Source organism: Trachurus trachurus (assembly GCF_905171665.1).
Source record: "Trachurus trachurus genome assembly, chromosome: 24".
Taxonomy (NCBI): Eukaryota; Metazoa; Chordata; class Actinopteri; order Carangiformes; family Carangidae; genus Trachurus; species Trachurus trachurus.
In genome coordinates this window covers 15,681,726-15,697,619 of record NC_139910.1, presented here as the reverse complement: position 1 = coordinate 15,697,619, position 15,894 = coordinate 15,681,726, and the positions used below count along the sequence as shown (strand labels likewise).

Sequence of the window (15,894 nt, the reverse complement as noted above, 5' to 3'; positions counted from 1 at the left end):
TGGGCTTCACTCTGAAGACTGATAACTAGAATGAGGTAAAAAAGAAAAAACAAAAAAAAAGAAAAGAAAAGAGAAAAAAATAACATAATTTAGTTAGTCGACTTTTTGTTAAATTGTCAAGCTTTACTTTGAACTTTGAATAAAAAATTAAACATTTGCTATTTCTTTTCGGTGCAGAAAGGTAGAGCGTGGAGAGAGAGAGGGAGAGAGAGAGCGAGAGAGAGAGAGAGAGAGAGAGAGAGAGAGAGAGAGAGAGAGATGATAACAGCTGGATCTTGATCACAGGCTATAGTCTCTCACTCCTCCTCCTGTCTCATGTCTCCTATCTCACTTTATTCCTAATTTTCTGAACGCTGCCTAGTGCTGCTCTTGACTTAGCAACAGGTCTGATTCCACTCAGGACCAGAGGACTCGGTGGATTTATTTAAACCACACACATATATATATATTTTTTTGCATTAACACTCAGTAACACTGTGCGTATAAGCGCATCCACACTATCTTTATCCTTTCTATCAACACGGATGTCCAGCTTCAAGGAGAGGATATGTACCAGGGCATAATGACAACCAACCACGGACCCTCTTCCTATGAGGCCGGATTTCTCCACAACGCCTCGGCGGGCGCCTCGCCGGTCTATGTGCCCACCACGCGGGTCGTCACCCCCATGATCCCGGGGGCGCTGCCTTACCTCCAGACGCCCGGCGCGTCGCAGCAGAGCAGCCCGGTGTCCAGCCACTCTGCCTGGGCGCAGCCGGGCGCAGACTCGGTCCCCTCGTACAACCACTCCCCGGTGTCTCCGCGGTTCACCTTCTCCACCAGCCCGCCTCTGTCCTCCGGGGTGGCCGCGGTCAGGGAGACGGCAGCGGCGTCATACAGCAGCCCGCTAAACATCTCTGCAAACGGGAGAGAGCACTACGGCGCCCGGGGCCTCAGCGGGTCCTACCACAGCCCCTACCCGGCGTACATGAGCCCCAACATGGGGGGAACGTGGCCGGCGTCGCCCTTCGACAGCTCCGTCCTCCACGGGCTCCAGACTGGTGCTCCTCCAGGAACAACACGGCACCCAAACATAGGTGAGGAACAGGAAAATAAAACACACATTTTTTATTATGTCAGTTAAATATTTAATGTGAGAGAAGTGCTAAATGTTTTCTGCTTTTCCCCCCACAATAAACAGCTGTTTGGTTTTTTTTGATATTCTAGACAGAAATAAGCGCAGTCACACTTTGATTTCACTGTCACCAGTCAGGTGCCGTAAAAACACAGCAGCATGTCTTCTGTAATTTATTTGGATTTGTCAGCTATGAGCTAATTTACACTTCATGAAAACACACGAGCAGGTGGTGAAATATTTAAAGGCCAGATTTTTTTTTTCGCTGAACAACATAATTCTTTAAAAGAAAAGAAAAGCAAAGCAAAGCAAAAGTAAAATACAAACCTTCATTATTGTTATTGTAATAATATGTTGCTGATGAAATGTTTTGCCTTCTTTTATCAGATAGGCTAATAATAATTAATCTAATCAAGATAAAGCAGCATGAATTGACAGGTTAATCTGAACCATAATGAAGGTTCTGAAAAAGGATTAGAAAACAACAAATAGGCTAAATATTAAGTACGGTATATTAGGTTCCAATACAACACAATTACAAGTGTGATTTATATTTTACAAAATAGAAAAAAAAATCTCTGGTATAAAACGAATCAATCACGACCTTGAATTATAAGGCAAAGCTTAAAAGTTACACGCCTTTACTTTTTTATTTGATTTTAAATGTTTTGTATTTGTATTAAATTCTCATTAAATAGGACGTGTAGTGTTTTTTATGTTCATCTTGTCTGATAAATAACACACCTACCGAAACCAGCTCACCTCATTAAACTCATAATCGGTGATGCCATATGAGAAGCGTTGGGCAGTAAACGCACCACAGACAACGAATTTGTTATTAGTTCATTTTTAATACATAATACGATTTCTAATTTAAAAGCCTTTTTTGTCAGGAATTGAATTGAAAAACGCGCAACTCATCATTTTCGAAAGTTTGCAGCTCGATGTTGTTATTATACCTAAAATGAAATTCAGGATAATCAATGACGGAGACAGGCCTAATCATCAAGAAACGTCGTAATGCATAGCATTTTGGGTCTCATTTCACACCTAAACGCAACATTAAGCCATACGATGAAAGTAAGGAATATGGGACTCCGTTTATTTTGTATTCTGCTGCTGGATAAATATCTCATAGCCTATTAAAATGTCTGTTTCATTAATACTTGTGCATTACAAAAGATAGTCAAATAGGTCAGATTGAATATATTATGCTATATGAATAGGCTATAATCTGTGTGAGGTAACCTGTGCATTTTACAAGATGTTTTAAATGATTTAAAAGCAGTAATCCCAACTATCAGATTGACCATATCATGATCAAGGTGTTGTGTATATGTTTATGAATCAGTGACAATGTTGAAGTGATAGTAAATTAATATTTAACTGAAGCTGAATTGCCAACGCATGCAGCTTATGAGGACTATAATTTATGAGTTGTATTTGACTGTGGCCTCAAATCAGATCTGATCAGATTTGATTGTGTCTAACTGATCCTGATCAGCACTCAAGTCTTTTCTCTCACCAAGGACACAGTAAATACTTTGTGAAACATTTGAGGATCCCATTTCATTATTCTACCTGAGAATAGAAGTGTGCGATTGTAATGTATAAACAGTGAAGCTCAGATGTGACTGATGGGTCCCTCATGTCCCAGAGCTGGATGTGAATTTGGCTTCTATCTGCAGGCTGCAGAGTGTACTCTGGACCATATAGGACCACAGCGGTTTCACAATGCATTGATTTTGCTTAGGTTGTCAGTTTTTGAATTGCTTTGACTTGCACCTTGTGTAGTCTACATTACTAATCAGAATCGACTTTGTTTGACGTGTGTTTTCTCCTGCAGGATGATAAGATCTCAACCATTTCAATCACTCCATCTTTTCCCAAAGTGCCATTTGTCCAATGTAATATCATTATAATACACATCTCACATTCAGAGCCATTTTTAGACATGTCAGATATGATTATATTGTTTTTATCAGATTAACAAGTGAATTAACAGCTGATTAATTCCTCATTTATAATCATCAGCTGCTCTGTCTGCTTATTAATGTGTTACTTGTGCGTTGATCACATCTACAACTCCGTCCCCTGGAGCTGTTTGATGAAGAAAGAGACAAAGATCAGCTGCAAGTGATAACGTCATTGATCCAACCTGATGTCTTCATCTGACCACAGACACAGTAAAGCTCGTTCCCTGACAGAAAACGCTCTCAGCAACAGGTTGAAGCTCAATGCTTTACAATAACATCTAATTAAAACAAATCTCAGTGTTTAATTCAGTGGCACTCACACTCACTCACACTGATGTTTTTATTTCCCCCTAGGGGGATAAAGTATATATTCAGTGAACGGTTCTATTGTTCCTTTGATGAATAGAGAGGGAACTCCCACATCGGTAAAGTAATCACCCTTATTATAAAGAAGAATACATACAGTAGCTATCTTATTCACATTAAACCCGGCTAATGCCTGGTTTAAATGAGAAACTGTTAAAAAAAAAAGCTTGTTTTCAAATGACTCAAAAACTGCTTAAATTAAATGTTGCATTTCATAGTTTTAAATTACCTTAAGAACTAATTTATTCAAACTTCAGTTTTCAGGGAACAATAAGTTGTTAACCTCAACATGTTCTACCTTGATATGATCACTTTCTTAAATTAGATCTTAATTAGACTGTAAATTGAAAAATAAAAATTATTCCCTTAGCGACAAGAAAAACTTTTTAGTGAGAGCCTAATGAAATGGATGACTGTCATTATTTTATATGTCCATATAAGAAGAGCTGCATTATCTCCCTGAAAGTCATCTAAGCAAAACAAAATATAAAGTGAGTTAATTTCATAATCTAATATTACCTCTCTTTGCATTTTATACAACGCTAACCCCAACATGATTCAAATAACAGAAATTGTTTTGTACTTATCTGACTTTATACTCTTCAATATAAATATTGGCTATTAAAATATAAAAAGCAATAATCCCCCCCCCCCCCCCCCCCCAAGAATCAAAGTAAAAGTAACAAAACTAAACTGTAAAAACATAATTCACATTACAAATAAATGACCTTTACTGAAAATGTTGCTTAGATGTAGATATTATTTACAATTTGTATTTAAATATAAAACTGCTCCTTTAAATTTTAATGTACAATGTGGTTTGATTGTTGTGAGCTTTGTTGTTGTTCTCAGTCAATCTATATCTAATCATACGTGCAATCTCTGACAACTATAACCAAGGTTATAAATTTCACTCACTTCACAAAGTACACAAGAGGTACATACATTAGTATTTGAAATACCTATGTACTTTTCATGTTAGTTTTCACCATGTTCACTATCAAATACTGCAGTATGTAAGTGCTTGGTTTAAAATAGCAACACTTTGCTTTCAATATTAATATTTTTTTTCACATGCAATACATTTTTAATATTCATCACTATTATTATATTACTTAGATATTATTATGGCAACGTCTTTGTAAAGTCTCCTTACCCACAGCTTTCAGATGCAGTAGAGACAAACCAACAATTATTCCACCTGAAATGAAACAAAAGAATTAAATATGAAGCTGCACAAATAAACATTGCCCCTTTGTTGCTACCGTAGCCTCTCATTAACCTTATCACTGTCTTGTTTAGAAACACGGGTTTAAAAGCTGCACAGACTGTTGCTCTTCACATAATTCACTCTCGTGTGAGTGAGTCTTTTATTCCATTTTCACCTTTGGCCTCGTGAAGCATTAGCGTGTCTGTTTATACACTGCACCCTGATTTCCAGCCTGTATCTGATAAAGACGCACACTGACATTTATACAGCAGGAAAAAATAAAACTCCATCCAGACCGACGTGGACTCTGCAGTATTTCTTTTGTGTATTGTTTAATGCTGCGGCGTTGTGTTGGCTACAATGGCTGCCTGGCTCAAGGTTAGCTTGCCCCTGCTGTCTCTGTTTTGCTCTCAGCCTTGGAGGAGGCCTGCATATGTATCACTGCCATTCCTGTTAGTCTCTGCAGCGAGGGAGGAACAGATGGAGGCCAGATTTATACTCTCTGAACGACAGTGATTGTGGACGGTGAAGTGTATGGTTTAAAACACACGCGTTATGATGCAATTTTAATGGAAATCTGACGTTTCAGTTGATGTTTTCCCGCGGTTCCTCAAGCTATTTTCAGCATAACATCACTTAGCTGATAGATATAATAACCTGTGATGTTTGTACCACCGCTAACTGAGGAGAAAAAAGCCAATCTGTCACTTCCACACCACAGATTGATGCCTTCCTAAGTGGTTCTTGGGAGATACTCTGTTATGTGCCAGATGAGAGAGCGAAGATTACATTCATCAGATGTCATGCTATCTGAGAGAGAGAGAGAGAGAGAGAGAAGGAGATGTGATAGACACGGAGTCTCTATTTGAATATGATGGAGCTCTATACTCTGCCTCTATTTCCAGCCCACTCTTTATCTGGAGGGGAGTTGCGAGATAAGGAGGGATTCCAGGCTGCTGTTGTGTGGGCCGGTGTCACTGCGAGCCTGCACCTCCTGCTGGTGTCCAGGCCTCACTGCCTCACAACATAATCGCCCGGTCAGGGTTTGACGGCGCAGGAGACTGTTTATTAAAAAGGATGGAAAGAATCTTTTGTGGCACAGACCCAGCTGGAAGTTGATTTTTCGAAGAACCACTGAATATTTCTTGGTTTAAACTGAGCTGAACCTGTGATCTGACAAATCCATGGAAATGATATTAAGATCAGTGTAGAAGACTGTAGCTCTTCTTTGTGACCATTAACTGAATTGTCCTGATCTTCAGTAAAACCAACTTGATGGACATGCAAATTTCAGTTTTTTCACTTAAAAAATGTTTTTTTTCTGACTAACCTATTTTACTTCATGTGATGTTGGAAAATCCATGGAAACCGATGTTAAAAGATCAAGAGAATAACAGCAGGTCCTACAAGAAAAAGGACATTTCCCAACACTAACTTGACTTCTTACTTTTCTCTGTTCAGATTTGTTTGATGACTTTGCCGAGGGGCGAGAGTGTGTGAACTGCGGGGCGATGTCGACCCCCCTCTGGAGGCGGGATGGTACCGGCCACTACCTGTGTAACGCCTGTGGGCTGTACCACAAGATGAACGGCATCAACAGACCTCTAATCAAACCCCAAAGACGACTGGTGGGTAACAGCAGCGTACATGAGAGTTCACGCTTTTGATTTTGAGTCTTTCATAAATAAAAAAAATGAATCCCCTACTTCTTTTTGACTGATTTGTTGTGTCTGTGGCAGTCTGCCTCCAGGAGGGTGGGCCTGTCCTGCACCAACTGTCACACCACCACCACCACCCTGTGGCGACGAAACGCAGAGGGGGAGCCGGTCTGCAACGCCTGTGGCCTCTACATGAAACTCCATGGGGTAAGAAGGACGAGCAGGAAGGAGACGGTACATCTCAGTATCATATATGTTTTTTTCTTACCAGCCTCTATTGATGTTGCTTCGGTGTCTCAACAGGTGCCCCGACCCCTGGCCATGAAGAAGGAGGGGATCCAGACCCGCAAACGCAAACCCAAGAACCTCAACAAGTCCCAAACTGGTGAGCCTCACAAACACATTTGTTGGTCAAATTAAATAATGTGACACTGACGAAGCAGCAGTTGCTCGAGCTTTTTTGTGCCGTCCCTGTGTGATGACCTCAGCTCTGTGCTCCACAGGGACTCCAGGCGGTGAGGGGACTCCAGTCACGTCCAGCAGCACTCCCCGCACCACCACTGCCACAGAGGAGCCTCGTCAGATAAAGACGGAGCCGGAGACTCACAGCTTGTACACACACCACAGCGCGCACACACAGGTAAGACACAATAGGTAGAGACAACAGCTCAGAATAAGCCCAGAAAGCCGCATCACTGAACAACCTAATGAAGAGTCTACAGCCCAAGTCATTTCACCATTGTCTTCTTTGCTCTCATAGATCTCAGCCCTGCCAGCCTACATGGCAGCTCAAGGAGGGGCCATCCCTCTCAAGATGTCACCTGCAGGCCACGGGTCTTCTGGCTCCAAAGCTGAGCCCTGGAACAACCTAATCCTGGCTTAGAAGACCTACGACCCCCTCCCCGCATCTCAAACCAGCTCATCGACAGCGATTTAACTCTCCTGACTGACTGCAGGGTCTCGGAGTGGGGGAAAGTGGACTTTGTGCTCCGGGTGCAGATGATCCCACACGGCCTCCGGCACACCGTACAAACAGCGCCTTCAGTGCAAAGATCTGTGAAAGGAAAACATGGCAGCCGCAATAGACATGGAGACATGGACAGCAAATCGAGGACTGAGCGCTGTTTGGGGTTGACAGTCGTGGAACAGCAGCTCAGTGATTAGATCCACACCAACAAACTGTGACAGAAGATAAATTCATTATCACTCTCCCGTGTTATTGTGCTCGACTAAAGCTGTAACATAAGCCAGTGACAAACAACACTAATCTCCCTGGGTTGTTTTTATTTCAATTTATTTGACTTTTCTTCATTGTAATGAGGTGCGTGTTATTATGGACAACTCTTATCAGCAAAGGAAATGATAGATACACAAAACACATTTAAAACAAAACAAAACAAAACAAAACAATCATAGCAGGATGTTTTATGTCAGAGATAGCAGCATGGAGGTGCTGTAGTAGTGGTTGTACTTAAAGGGTCAGTTCATGTAAATAAGACACTTACTCCATTCGTAAACAATGCTTGAAAAAAGTCAGTAGCAATGTTTCAGGATAGGACACAAAAGTATGTGCTGGTCACGCAGACCTCATCGTGGTCAGTGTTCAGTATTTTGTGTGAAACCAGAAACTGGTACATTGTGTTTAATGAGGCATGTAGCTATTGAGTTCTTCAAATGTGGCCTATTAATTATTACAGCCGTTCAGTTGTAATGGTGTGGCAGCACAAGATTTAGAGGCTTTTATCTCCACAGACCAAGAAAAAACTAACTAACCAAACATCACTGGGGGTTATTTCAAAAAAAAATTTGGTCTGATTTGGTTGAACTGATCCTTTAAATATCTACAACAACGAAAAAAAATTTGAAATTACACAGAGCACATCTTATTCAACAAGGACACACAAAACACAACTTTTTCTTACTGTAACATAAGAACTGCTCCTGACATCCATCACTCCTCAACACCAGTGATACGACCTTCAGTAAAAAAGATGATCTATTGAGTGCAATAGGAACTGTTTCTGGATCAGTTTCACTCTGTGCATTTGTCCTTAGATTTGAAATATATATATATATATAATATCAGTATTGACTGCTCTATGAAAAATATACATGCTAAACTACCTATGCAGCAAGAATGGTGCACATGACCCAATGTGGCCCTGAAGTGTGGATGGAGTTACTGTCACATTAGCTCCCTCTGCTGACACAAGTACAGATGTTCAACAGGGATAAAGAATCCTGCTACTATTTATTATTATAGGCACAACCCCGGACCACATTATCATATAATTATCATCTATTATATGAAGGTTGTTTGCTAACTTGTATGAAGGAGTACTGTATCAACACTGTGTACAGTATGTTTGCTTGGGACGAACATGGCGGCAACTATGTAAATGTGGGTGACTGCCACATGTAATTAAAAAATAACACCTATATGAGCATATATGTAAAAAGAAAAAAAAACTCCACTCCAATATAATTGTGTAATACACCATTTGTGATATATTGTAAGTAAAGACAGCGGAAGATGAACGTATGTGTGTACTTCTCATGAGCTGATGCCTGTCCTCTGTGTGCGACTGTAGCTCCACTGAGGAATCTAATAAAGACAAAGCATCTTGACAAAGTGCAAGTGGTATGTATGATGTAAAGATTTGGTGTTAGGTGAGGTTCATTCTGCTTCAAATGCACACCAAAGATATGTGGAATAACTGGTTTTACATTAACTTCCTCCTGAGCTTGTCAGACAGAGTTTCTTAAAATTGTATCCTTCCGATTTGTAGGTATTCGTTTGTGAACTTTGCGATATCTTGGATAAAAAGCTGGACGGCCCATCGATTGAAGTCTTCGGTCAGCTTCTCCCTGATTACCTCGGCGTATTTGTCTTGCACCATCTCCACCCAACACTCCTGAAACGCGAGTCTCAGTTGCTCCTGCAGGGAATCAGACACTTGCAGGCTAAAGGCGTGCTCGAGATGAAACGTCTTCCCGCTTTCTAAATGTTCCTCAAAACTGGCGCTTTTTCTTGAGAGCAGCCCTTGCGCGCCTTCAATTGCGGCGTTCAGCTCCTGCGTAAAGATTTTTTTCTCCTCCTCTGGTTTACATTCAAATATATGTTGCATTTTTTTAAAGCAGCTCTTCAGGTCCTGCCCCTGCACATCGGTCATCAGGGGGAAACTCAGATTTACAGATGTCAGGAGGTGCTTAACGGCAGAACTCACGTTTTTACACAAAGGATTGAGATCAGATCTCTCTTTAGTTGCTTTGACGTACTCCTCATGGTCCTTAGTCTGTTTAATACAGTCCACTTGGCTGTAGTCGGTGTCCCTAAACAGATTTTCTTTGGTCCCTTTGAAGCCCCAGCATCTCACATAACCAATATGTGTCTTAACTCCATACTCTGTCCACCACTCTTGAGCTTTCTGAACCAGGTTTAGCATGCAGGCTAACCCTCCCCCAGTGTTTCTGGCCAAGCATGGGCTGTTCATGGTGAAGACATACACCTTCCAGTCTTCTGAAGGTTCCTCTGACTCCAGAAGTTCCTGTGTTTGTTTAATAATGACATCCTCGCTGTGTTCTCCTTTGTTGTAGTTGGGATAATAAGGTCCGTACATGACAATCTCCTCCTGTTTCTCAATAACCGCCCACGAATGCTGTTTCTCATCTGCACCGCATTCTTCAGTGATGTCACGGTGAAACTCCAAAAATTTTTTGTTCGCTGGCTCTTTGAGGAAACTGTCGTCGGTGGCGGCTGGTCTGAACTGGAAATGTTCCAACACTCTCTTCATACAGTATTGTGTGTCAGCCCAGGATGATAACCGCTCAAAGAAGCCACTGTTGATAGCATAGTGTTTAAACTCTGCATCCACCCAGGCTCCACGTGTGCAGACGTGTCCACAGCATGTCCTGTAACACAAAAAATATACATTGATAAGAAATAGTATGTGGACAATTTGGAATTTCTTTATTATATTATTAATTGGCCATTTAATGTGATCCGATCTACATCTGAGTTACAAGTATAAACAAACACAATGTGCCTAACCTAATACCACACAAACAATATAATACTTCATGTCTTCATTGAACATATCCATTAATCATTCACAGTGTGGGTGGAAAAAGTAAGTGAACATAATCATGATGTATGTCATATAACAGATATAATAGGACATATTGCAATACTTGTATGATCCTACTGCATTGTAGCATGACTAAAACCAAAAGAACTAAACAACTCTGACCTACAATGATCTGATCTCACCAGGGACGTGCACATGACTATAGAGGGGCAGGGGCTCAACATCAGAAAAGGGCAGTATGTACAATTTTTTTCAGGCCTTAATATCAAAATAAATAAATTTTATTAAATTACAGTTACTATTTAGTCGGTAGAGAAAGCCTGCACGCCTTCCGACTGCAATCAACCTGCTGGACCAATTTCCCAACTTCCTGAAACAGAGTCATGACTACTGAACTGGTAGGCTAAGGCCAATATTGTTGGGGGTAACATGGCTTGCAGAAAAAAATCATGTGAGTGCAAGTGCAAAATAGAAGTAGGCGAAGCCTACAGGCTACACATCTATATATGTGACAAAACCAAGAAATGACTACTGTGACTGCTACTGTGCATGTTTCAGAACAGCAGCAAAGTCACAATTACCGGTAACTCAACATCTGGAAACAAATTCAAATAGTCAGTGAAATCAAGCTGAGTGAGTGATTCCTCCTGTTGCTGTTGTTCACTACATTCAGGTGATGTTAGAAAGGAGAGGGGCGGGGCTTAACTCTTAACAAGCAGTTAGCTAAACAAACACAAATGGGCACTTTTCTGAAATGTGACTCATATAAGCTGGTTGAATAAGTGGAAGGCGACTTGTCAGAACTGACAAGTAAGTGGTGTTTGTGGTGTTGGTGGCAATAACTCACAATAACTCACAAGGTTCTTATCTATGTGCAACACACGGAGTTATCGATGAGGCAGCAGCTAGTATCTCTCTCTCTCTGGACGTCCATGTGAGGGAGCGCGCACCACGGGGCAGCCCTGCGTATGGTAGATAACCGTGGCATTTTTACAGCGCCGTTGTTTACATCCCCATGCACAACAAGAATGTATTTATTGGGGGAAAAAAACAAAACATGAAAAGGGCACTTTTTAATACGAGGCAAAAAGGGCAGGGGCTCAAGCACTCCTTGGGCCCTATGTGTGCACGTGCCTGGATCTCACCCACACTCACACAACATGATCACCCTCCGGCCCTCAGGGAGGTGACACAGGCAAATTCACCCACGCACAAACAGATTCTTTCCCAAGGAGGCCACACACTCTCTGAAGAAAACACACTAAATTTATGACTCTGTTGCAGGTTTCAAACTGCCTTTAGACTGTGAATCACTGATGTACTTTTTTCATTGCACTGTTACTTTAATCTTAGCCTATATATTATTTTTTTATAATTCATTTTCCCTGTCGGCCAGTCTTATTGTGTATGCTATAACTGAGACCGCTGGTAATTTAATTGTTTTCTTTTTTTACATTGACAATAAAGCTTCTATTCTATTCTATTTTATTCTATTCTATGCACATACATTCATGCTATAATTCTTCCCTAGTTAACACTTACGACAGTCTGTCATGCTCTGTGGCTCTGTCTGAGCTGCGAGTCCAACATCTGTCCCGAAGAAGTATAAGACTGGACGCACATTTCTTTGCGTACAGCAGAGGCTCCTTTTCACATCCATGACACAGACGGCGTTTACGGCTCAACCTGAAAGAAACCAACAGAGTGTGGCTGTTAAACTGAATGACATAGGCTACTGTATTTTTCTGACATCACACACTGATACACAGCTGAGATGAATAGATATTAGGATGGTTTAGTACCTCTCTTTTAGGCTATAGAGAATTTCTGTTAATGTAAAATCTGTTTTTACTCACATTGGAAGCTCCATCCAGTCTCCTCGCTCCTGGTACTTCAAAAATCATCCCACTAAAATCAGCTTCGACTTCAGATATTAATTCGTAGCTCAACTTTGAGTGTGAGGTAACATCACAGCAAGAGAATCTGTCAAAAACTAAAAAGTCTGCACTCTGAAACTGTTGCTCTCTTAATGAAATCAACTGCAGGAGAGTTTACGACCGTCAGCGCTCAGCTCCACCTCCTGATTGATATCATCTATCATCTTCATTGCGGATATATTATTTCTGCTAGCCAAGGCATGCTCTGTGTCTGTGTATGCATGATGTCACCTCACATCTGTGTCCGTGTAGAGAGATGTGTAGGCATTCTTTCGGCTATTGGGGTGTAAACTTTAAGATAAAGATGTACATTTCCCAGGTAGAGTGGAAAAGTTACCAATTGCCACTCTCTCATTCTCAATCTGCCACATACCAAGCTATAGCTTCCTAACTATAACACCAACTGAGGCCACAGGGCCTTGGCAGGTGCCCAAGAGGGAATAAAGAGACCGACAACTGCCTTCAGTAGAATATACTGTATATATCAGAGAAGCAACTGACTCTCAACCTTCAGAGAGAGATGTGTGTATGACATGTTTTTCCCCGGTTTGGCAAGTTACACAGAAGTATGCAGAGGACACAGATCAAAACCCACATCAAAATAAGAGAAGATAACAAATTAAACATTGCAAACAATAAAACATTGTCAGAAGCTGCAGCTCTCAGTTATGTGGCCCAGCAGCTATAAAATAATCCCGTGTGAACATATCCCTCTGTAACCCCCAATGACATGAACAAGCATGTTGAGGCCAAAACTGCATTTCATTCTGATCTGATTAATGTGCTGATAATAAAATCATGTAAGGTAGTATAAAAATAATGTTAGAGCCAAAACAGTTGTCTCTCGGCACTCGCTCGCCATCAACACAAACATCATCTGTGTGATGTTGTGTAATTCTTTAGTGAACCATAATGGCAGTGTCTTTTGTGTTTCAGCTGATGGTAGTTGACATGTGACATACTCAAACAAAAGGCTTGTGGCACAATGTAGCACATTTTACAGGATCTGCGTTTTCTATTTCCTGACAGTGGGTTGTCTGTGAATTAGGTCATGGCTCAGATACAAAATGTGGGAAAATTACTGTCAAAAAATATCTGAGCTATTTCATACAAGTGCAATATGCAAATCTCTTTGAACATAAATACATGAGATAATAAAGGCAGATAAAGTGTCTTGGCACTGACAGGCTTGTGTTGGCCCACACAGGCTTTCTGTTATGAAAAAATGTGCCTGTTGTAGCAGGAGAGAGACATTAATTAAGCATGGCTCAGTGTCATTTCAAGTTACAATACGAGTTGTCAGATGAGTCATTAGTGCAACCCTCCAGAAAGACCTGGAAGCTGCAGGTACAGTAGTCGCTAAAGACAAAAGGCACTGTACTCTACCACCATAGTCTCCATGCATTATTAACCCAAAGGCATGTTGAATCTCATTTGACGTTTGCTACAGAACATTTGGACAAGGCTGTAGGTTATTGGGATAATATACCCTGTGCTAAAAGCAAAAATCATGCTTTTAGGCAATAATACAGTATAAAGCACGTGACTTGGGTGAATTCCTATTCGCTGTTTCAGTTCCAGGGCTCTGGGGTATTGTTCGTTCAGTTGACCCATTATTCCCATGCAGGTCATAAAAGGCAACGACAGGTCGGGACGGGAATATTTTCAGACAAGTCTTAATCCATGGTTTCGATTTAATTGTATTCATAAAATTGTGTGTAATTTGTAAAACTAAGAGGGAAAGTCACAGATCTTGGGAATAATGGAGTTGGGTACATGGTTTTGTGTTTGGACTGCAAATGTCCTCTGCTGAGTTGTTGATGGTCCAGTTGGCAAAGAAACAACTCAGCTTAGCTCAGACTCAGCAGGCTTTACTCCACATGTAAATGTGCAAGGACTAAGACACCGACTGTGAACTAATTGTAACTACTAAATCAATGTCTTAAGAAAATTGTGATTGAGTTGAGGCGTTCAGTTCCTTTTTTCAATGACCAATAATATGAGACCATTGGGCAGTTGTCATGATTTTCAGGGATGCAGGACCCAAATGCAGACTTGAAGGAAAAAAGGTTTTATTACCAGGCTCGACACTAAACAGGAACACTGGAAACACACCATGGATTCACGTAGGCAAACGACAAATGAACCAACGAGGACAAAGGGAGACACTGAGGTTAAATACAGGAGAGAACGAGACACAGGTGGTGCAATCAGACACAGGTGAGACACATGAGGTAATCAAACAGGCGGGAGACAAGACAGGAAGACAAGACAGGAACTTCAAAGTAAAACAGGAACTCAAGACACAAATCATGACAGAAACAGAACTTCAAAATAATACAGGAACTAAACAGGGACCCACAAAAGGACATAACACCTACAGAGTCATGACAACAGTGCCAGTGTTTTGTTAAAGGTGTACAGAAATGGCCGTTTGTCCTGTTTGTCGCGCCGAGTTGTCACGAGCTGCAACAGAGTTTACCCGAGTGAGGAAAACGAATTTGATTGGTCGTTATCGAGCGGGCGGGATATTCAAAGCTCGGGGCGAGCCCGAGCTCCGTGTGTGTGTGCGTGTCTCAGACGTTTGAATGACGGATGACGGATCCAATATCAGTGGCTGGTGAATCGTGTACAGGCTGACGTATAATCCGTGCGCCTGCATTATCCAATGCGAAAAAAAAAAATACACACTTTCATCCCGGATTTACTCAAAAATAGAATTTTGCACAAAGTTTGGCCTACAACGTCTGAAAGATGAGTTATCACATTAATTTTATGACCCAAAGTGGGCTCAAATTCAATTTTCTTTTCTGTACACCTTTAACAGTATATCCACATCTGCTCTTGACTGCCTGCCATTTACACTTACTCTTGTTCTTCTTTTTACTTATTTGTTTGTTAATTTTTCTGAACATTGTGGTTATTGTGGTGTGTAGCCTACTGTGCTCTCTTGGCCCGTTCACCCTCACAAAAAAAGATCTTGGATCTCAAAGGATTAATTATCTATAGCCTAGTTTAAAAAAAATAGACCTACACATACTCTAGTTTTTTGTTTTATCATTTGTCTATGCTAAATCTATACTGATGTGCTTTCACAGACATTACAAATTCACTTTCTGTGGTATAAAACGTTTATCAGGACTTAAAAGTTGACAAGTTGAATAGTTCATGTGCTATGGAGGAATGAATAAACAACAACAATTATAGGATTAACTATGATCATTAGGCTATTGCCAGATGGTTTCAAAAACAAAACCTTTGGAGAGAAAAAACGTTTTTTAATCCATAACAATAACAAAACACTGGCTCTGTCCAATGGTCTCATGTTATTGTGATGACCCGCCCCAGAGCTCTTGTCAGAGTTTATATAAATGAAATAAGGAAGGGAATGAAACCCAGCAGGTCGTCTCAGACCGTGCAGACAGGTGTCAACCGCACAGCTCTCGGATTAAATAACATTTCATTCAGCAGGTAATTTTCTCTTTAGGATAATGAAGGGACCAATCAGAAGCCGCGCTCCACTGACAAGAGCGCTGGGGCGGGTC

At 41.0% G+C, this 15,894-nt stretch overlaps 1 protein-coding gene across 1 annotated transcript; it reads left to right on the top strand.

Moving 5' to 3' along the window:
* Positions 1 to 326: 326 nt before the first annotated feature.
* gata4 (GATA binding protein 4) lies at positions 327 to 8,956 on the top strand. The gene is made up of 6 exons (XM_084001217.1): positions 327 to 1,076; positions 6,128 to 6,294; positions 6,406 to 6,531; positions 6,628 to 6,709; positions 6,828 to 6,964; positions 7,085 to 8,956. The coding sequence occupies exons 1-6, from the start codon at positions 548 to 550 to the stop codon at positions 7,205 to 7,207; spliced, it is 1,164 nt and encodes a 387-aa protein (XP_083857343.1). The 5' UTR covers positions 327 to 547; the 3' UTR covers positions 7,208 to 8,956.
* Positions 8,957 to 15,894: the final 6,938 nt, after the last annotated feature.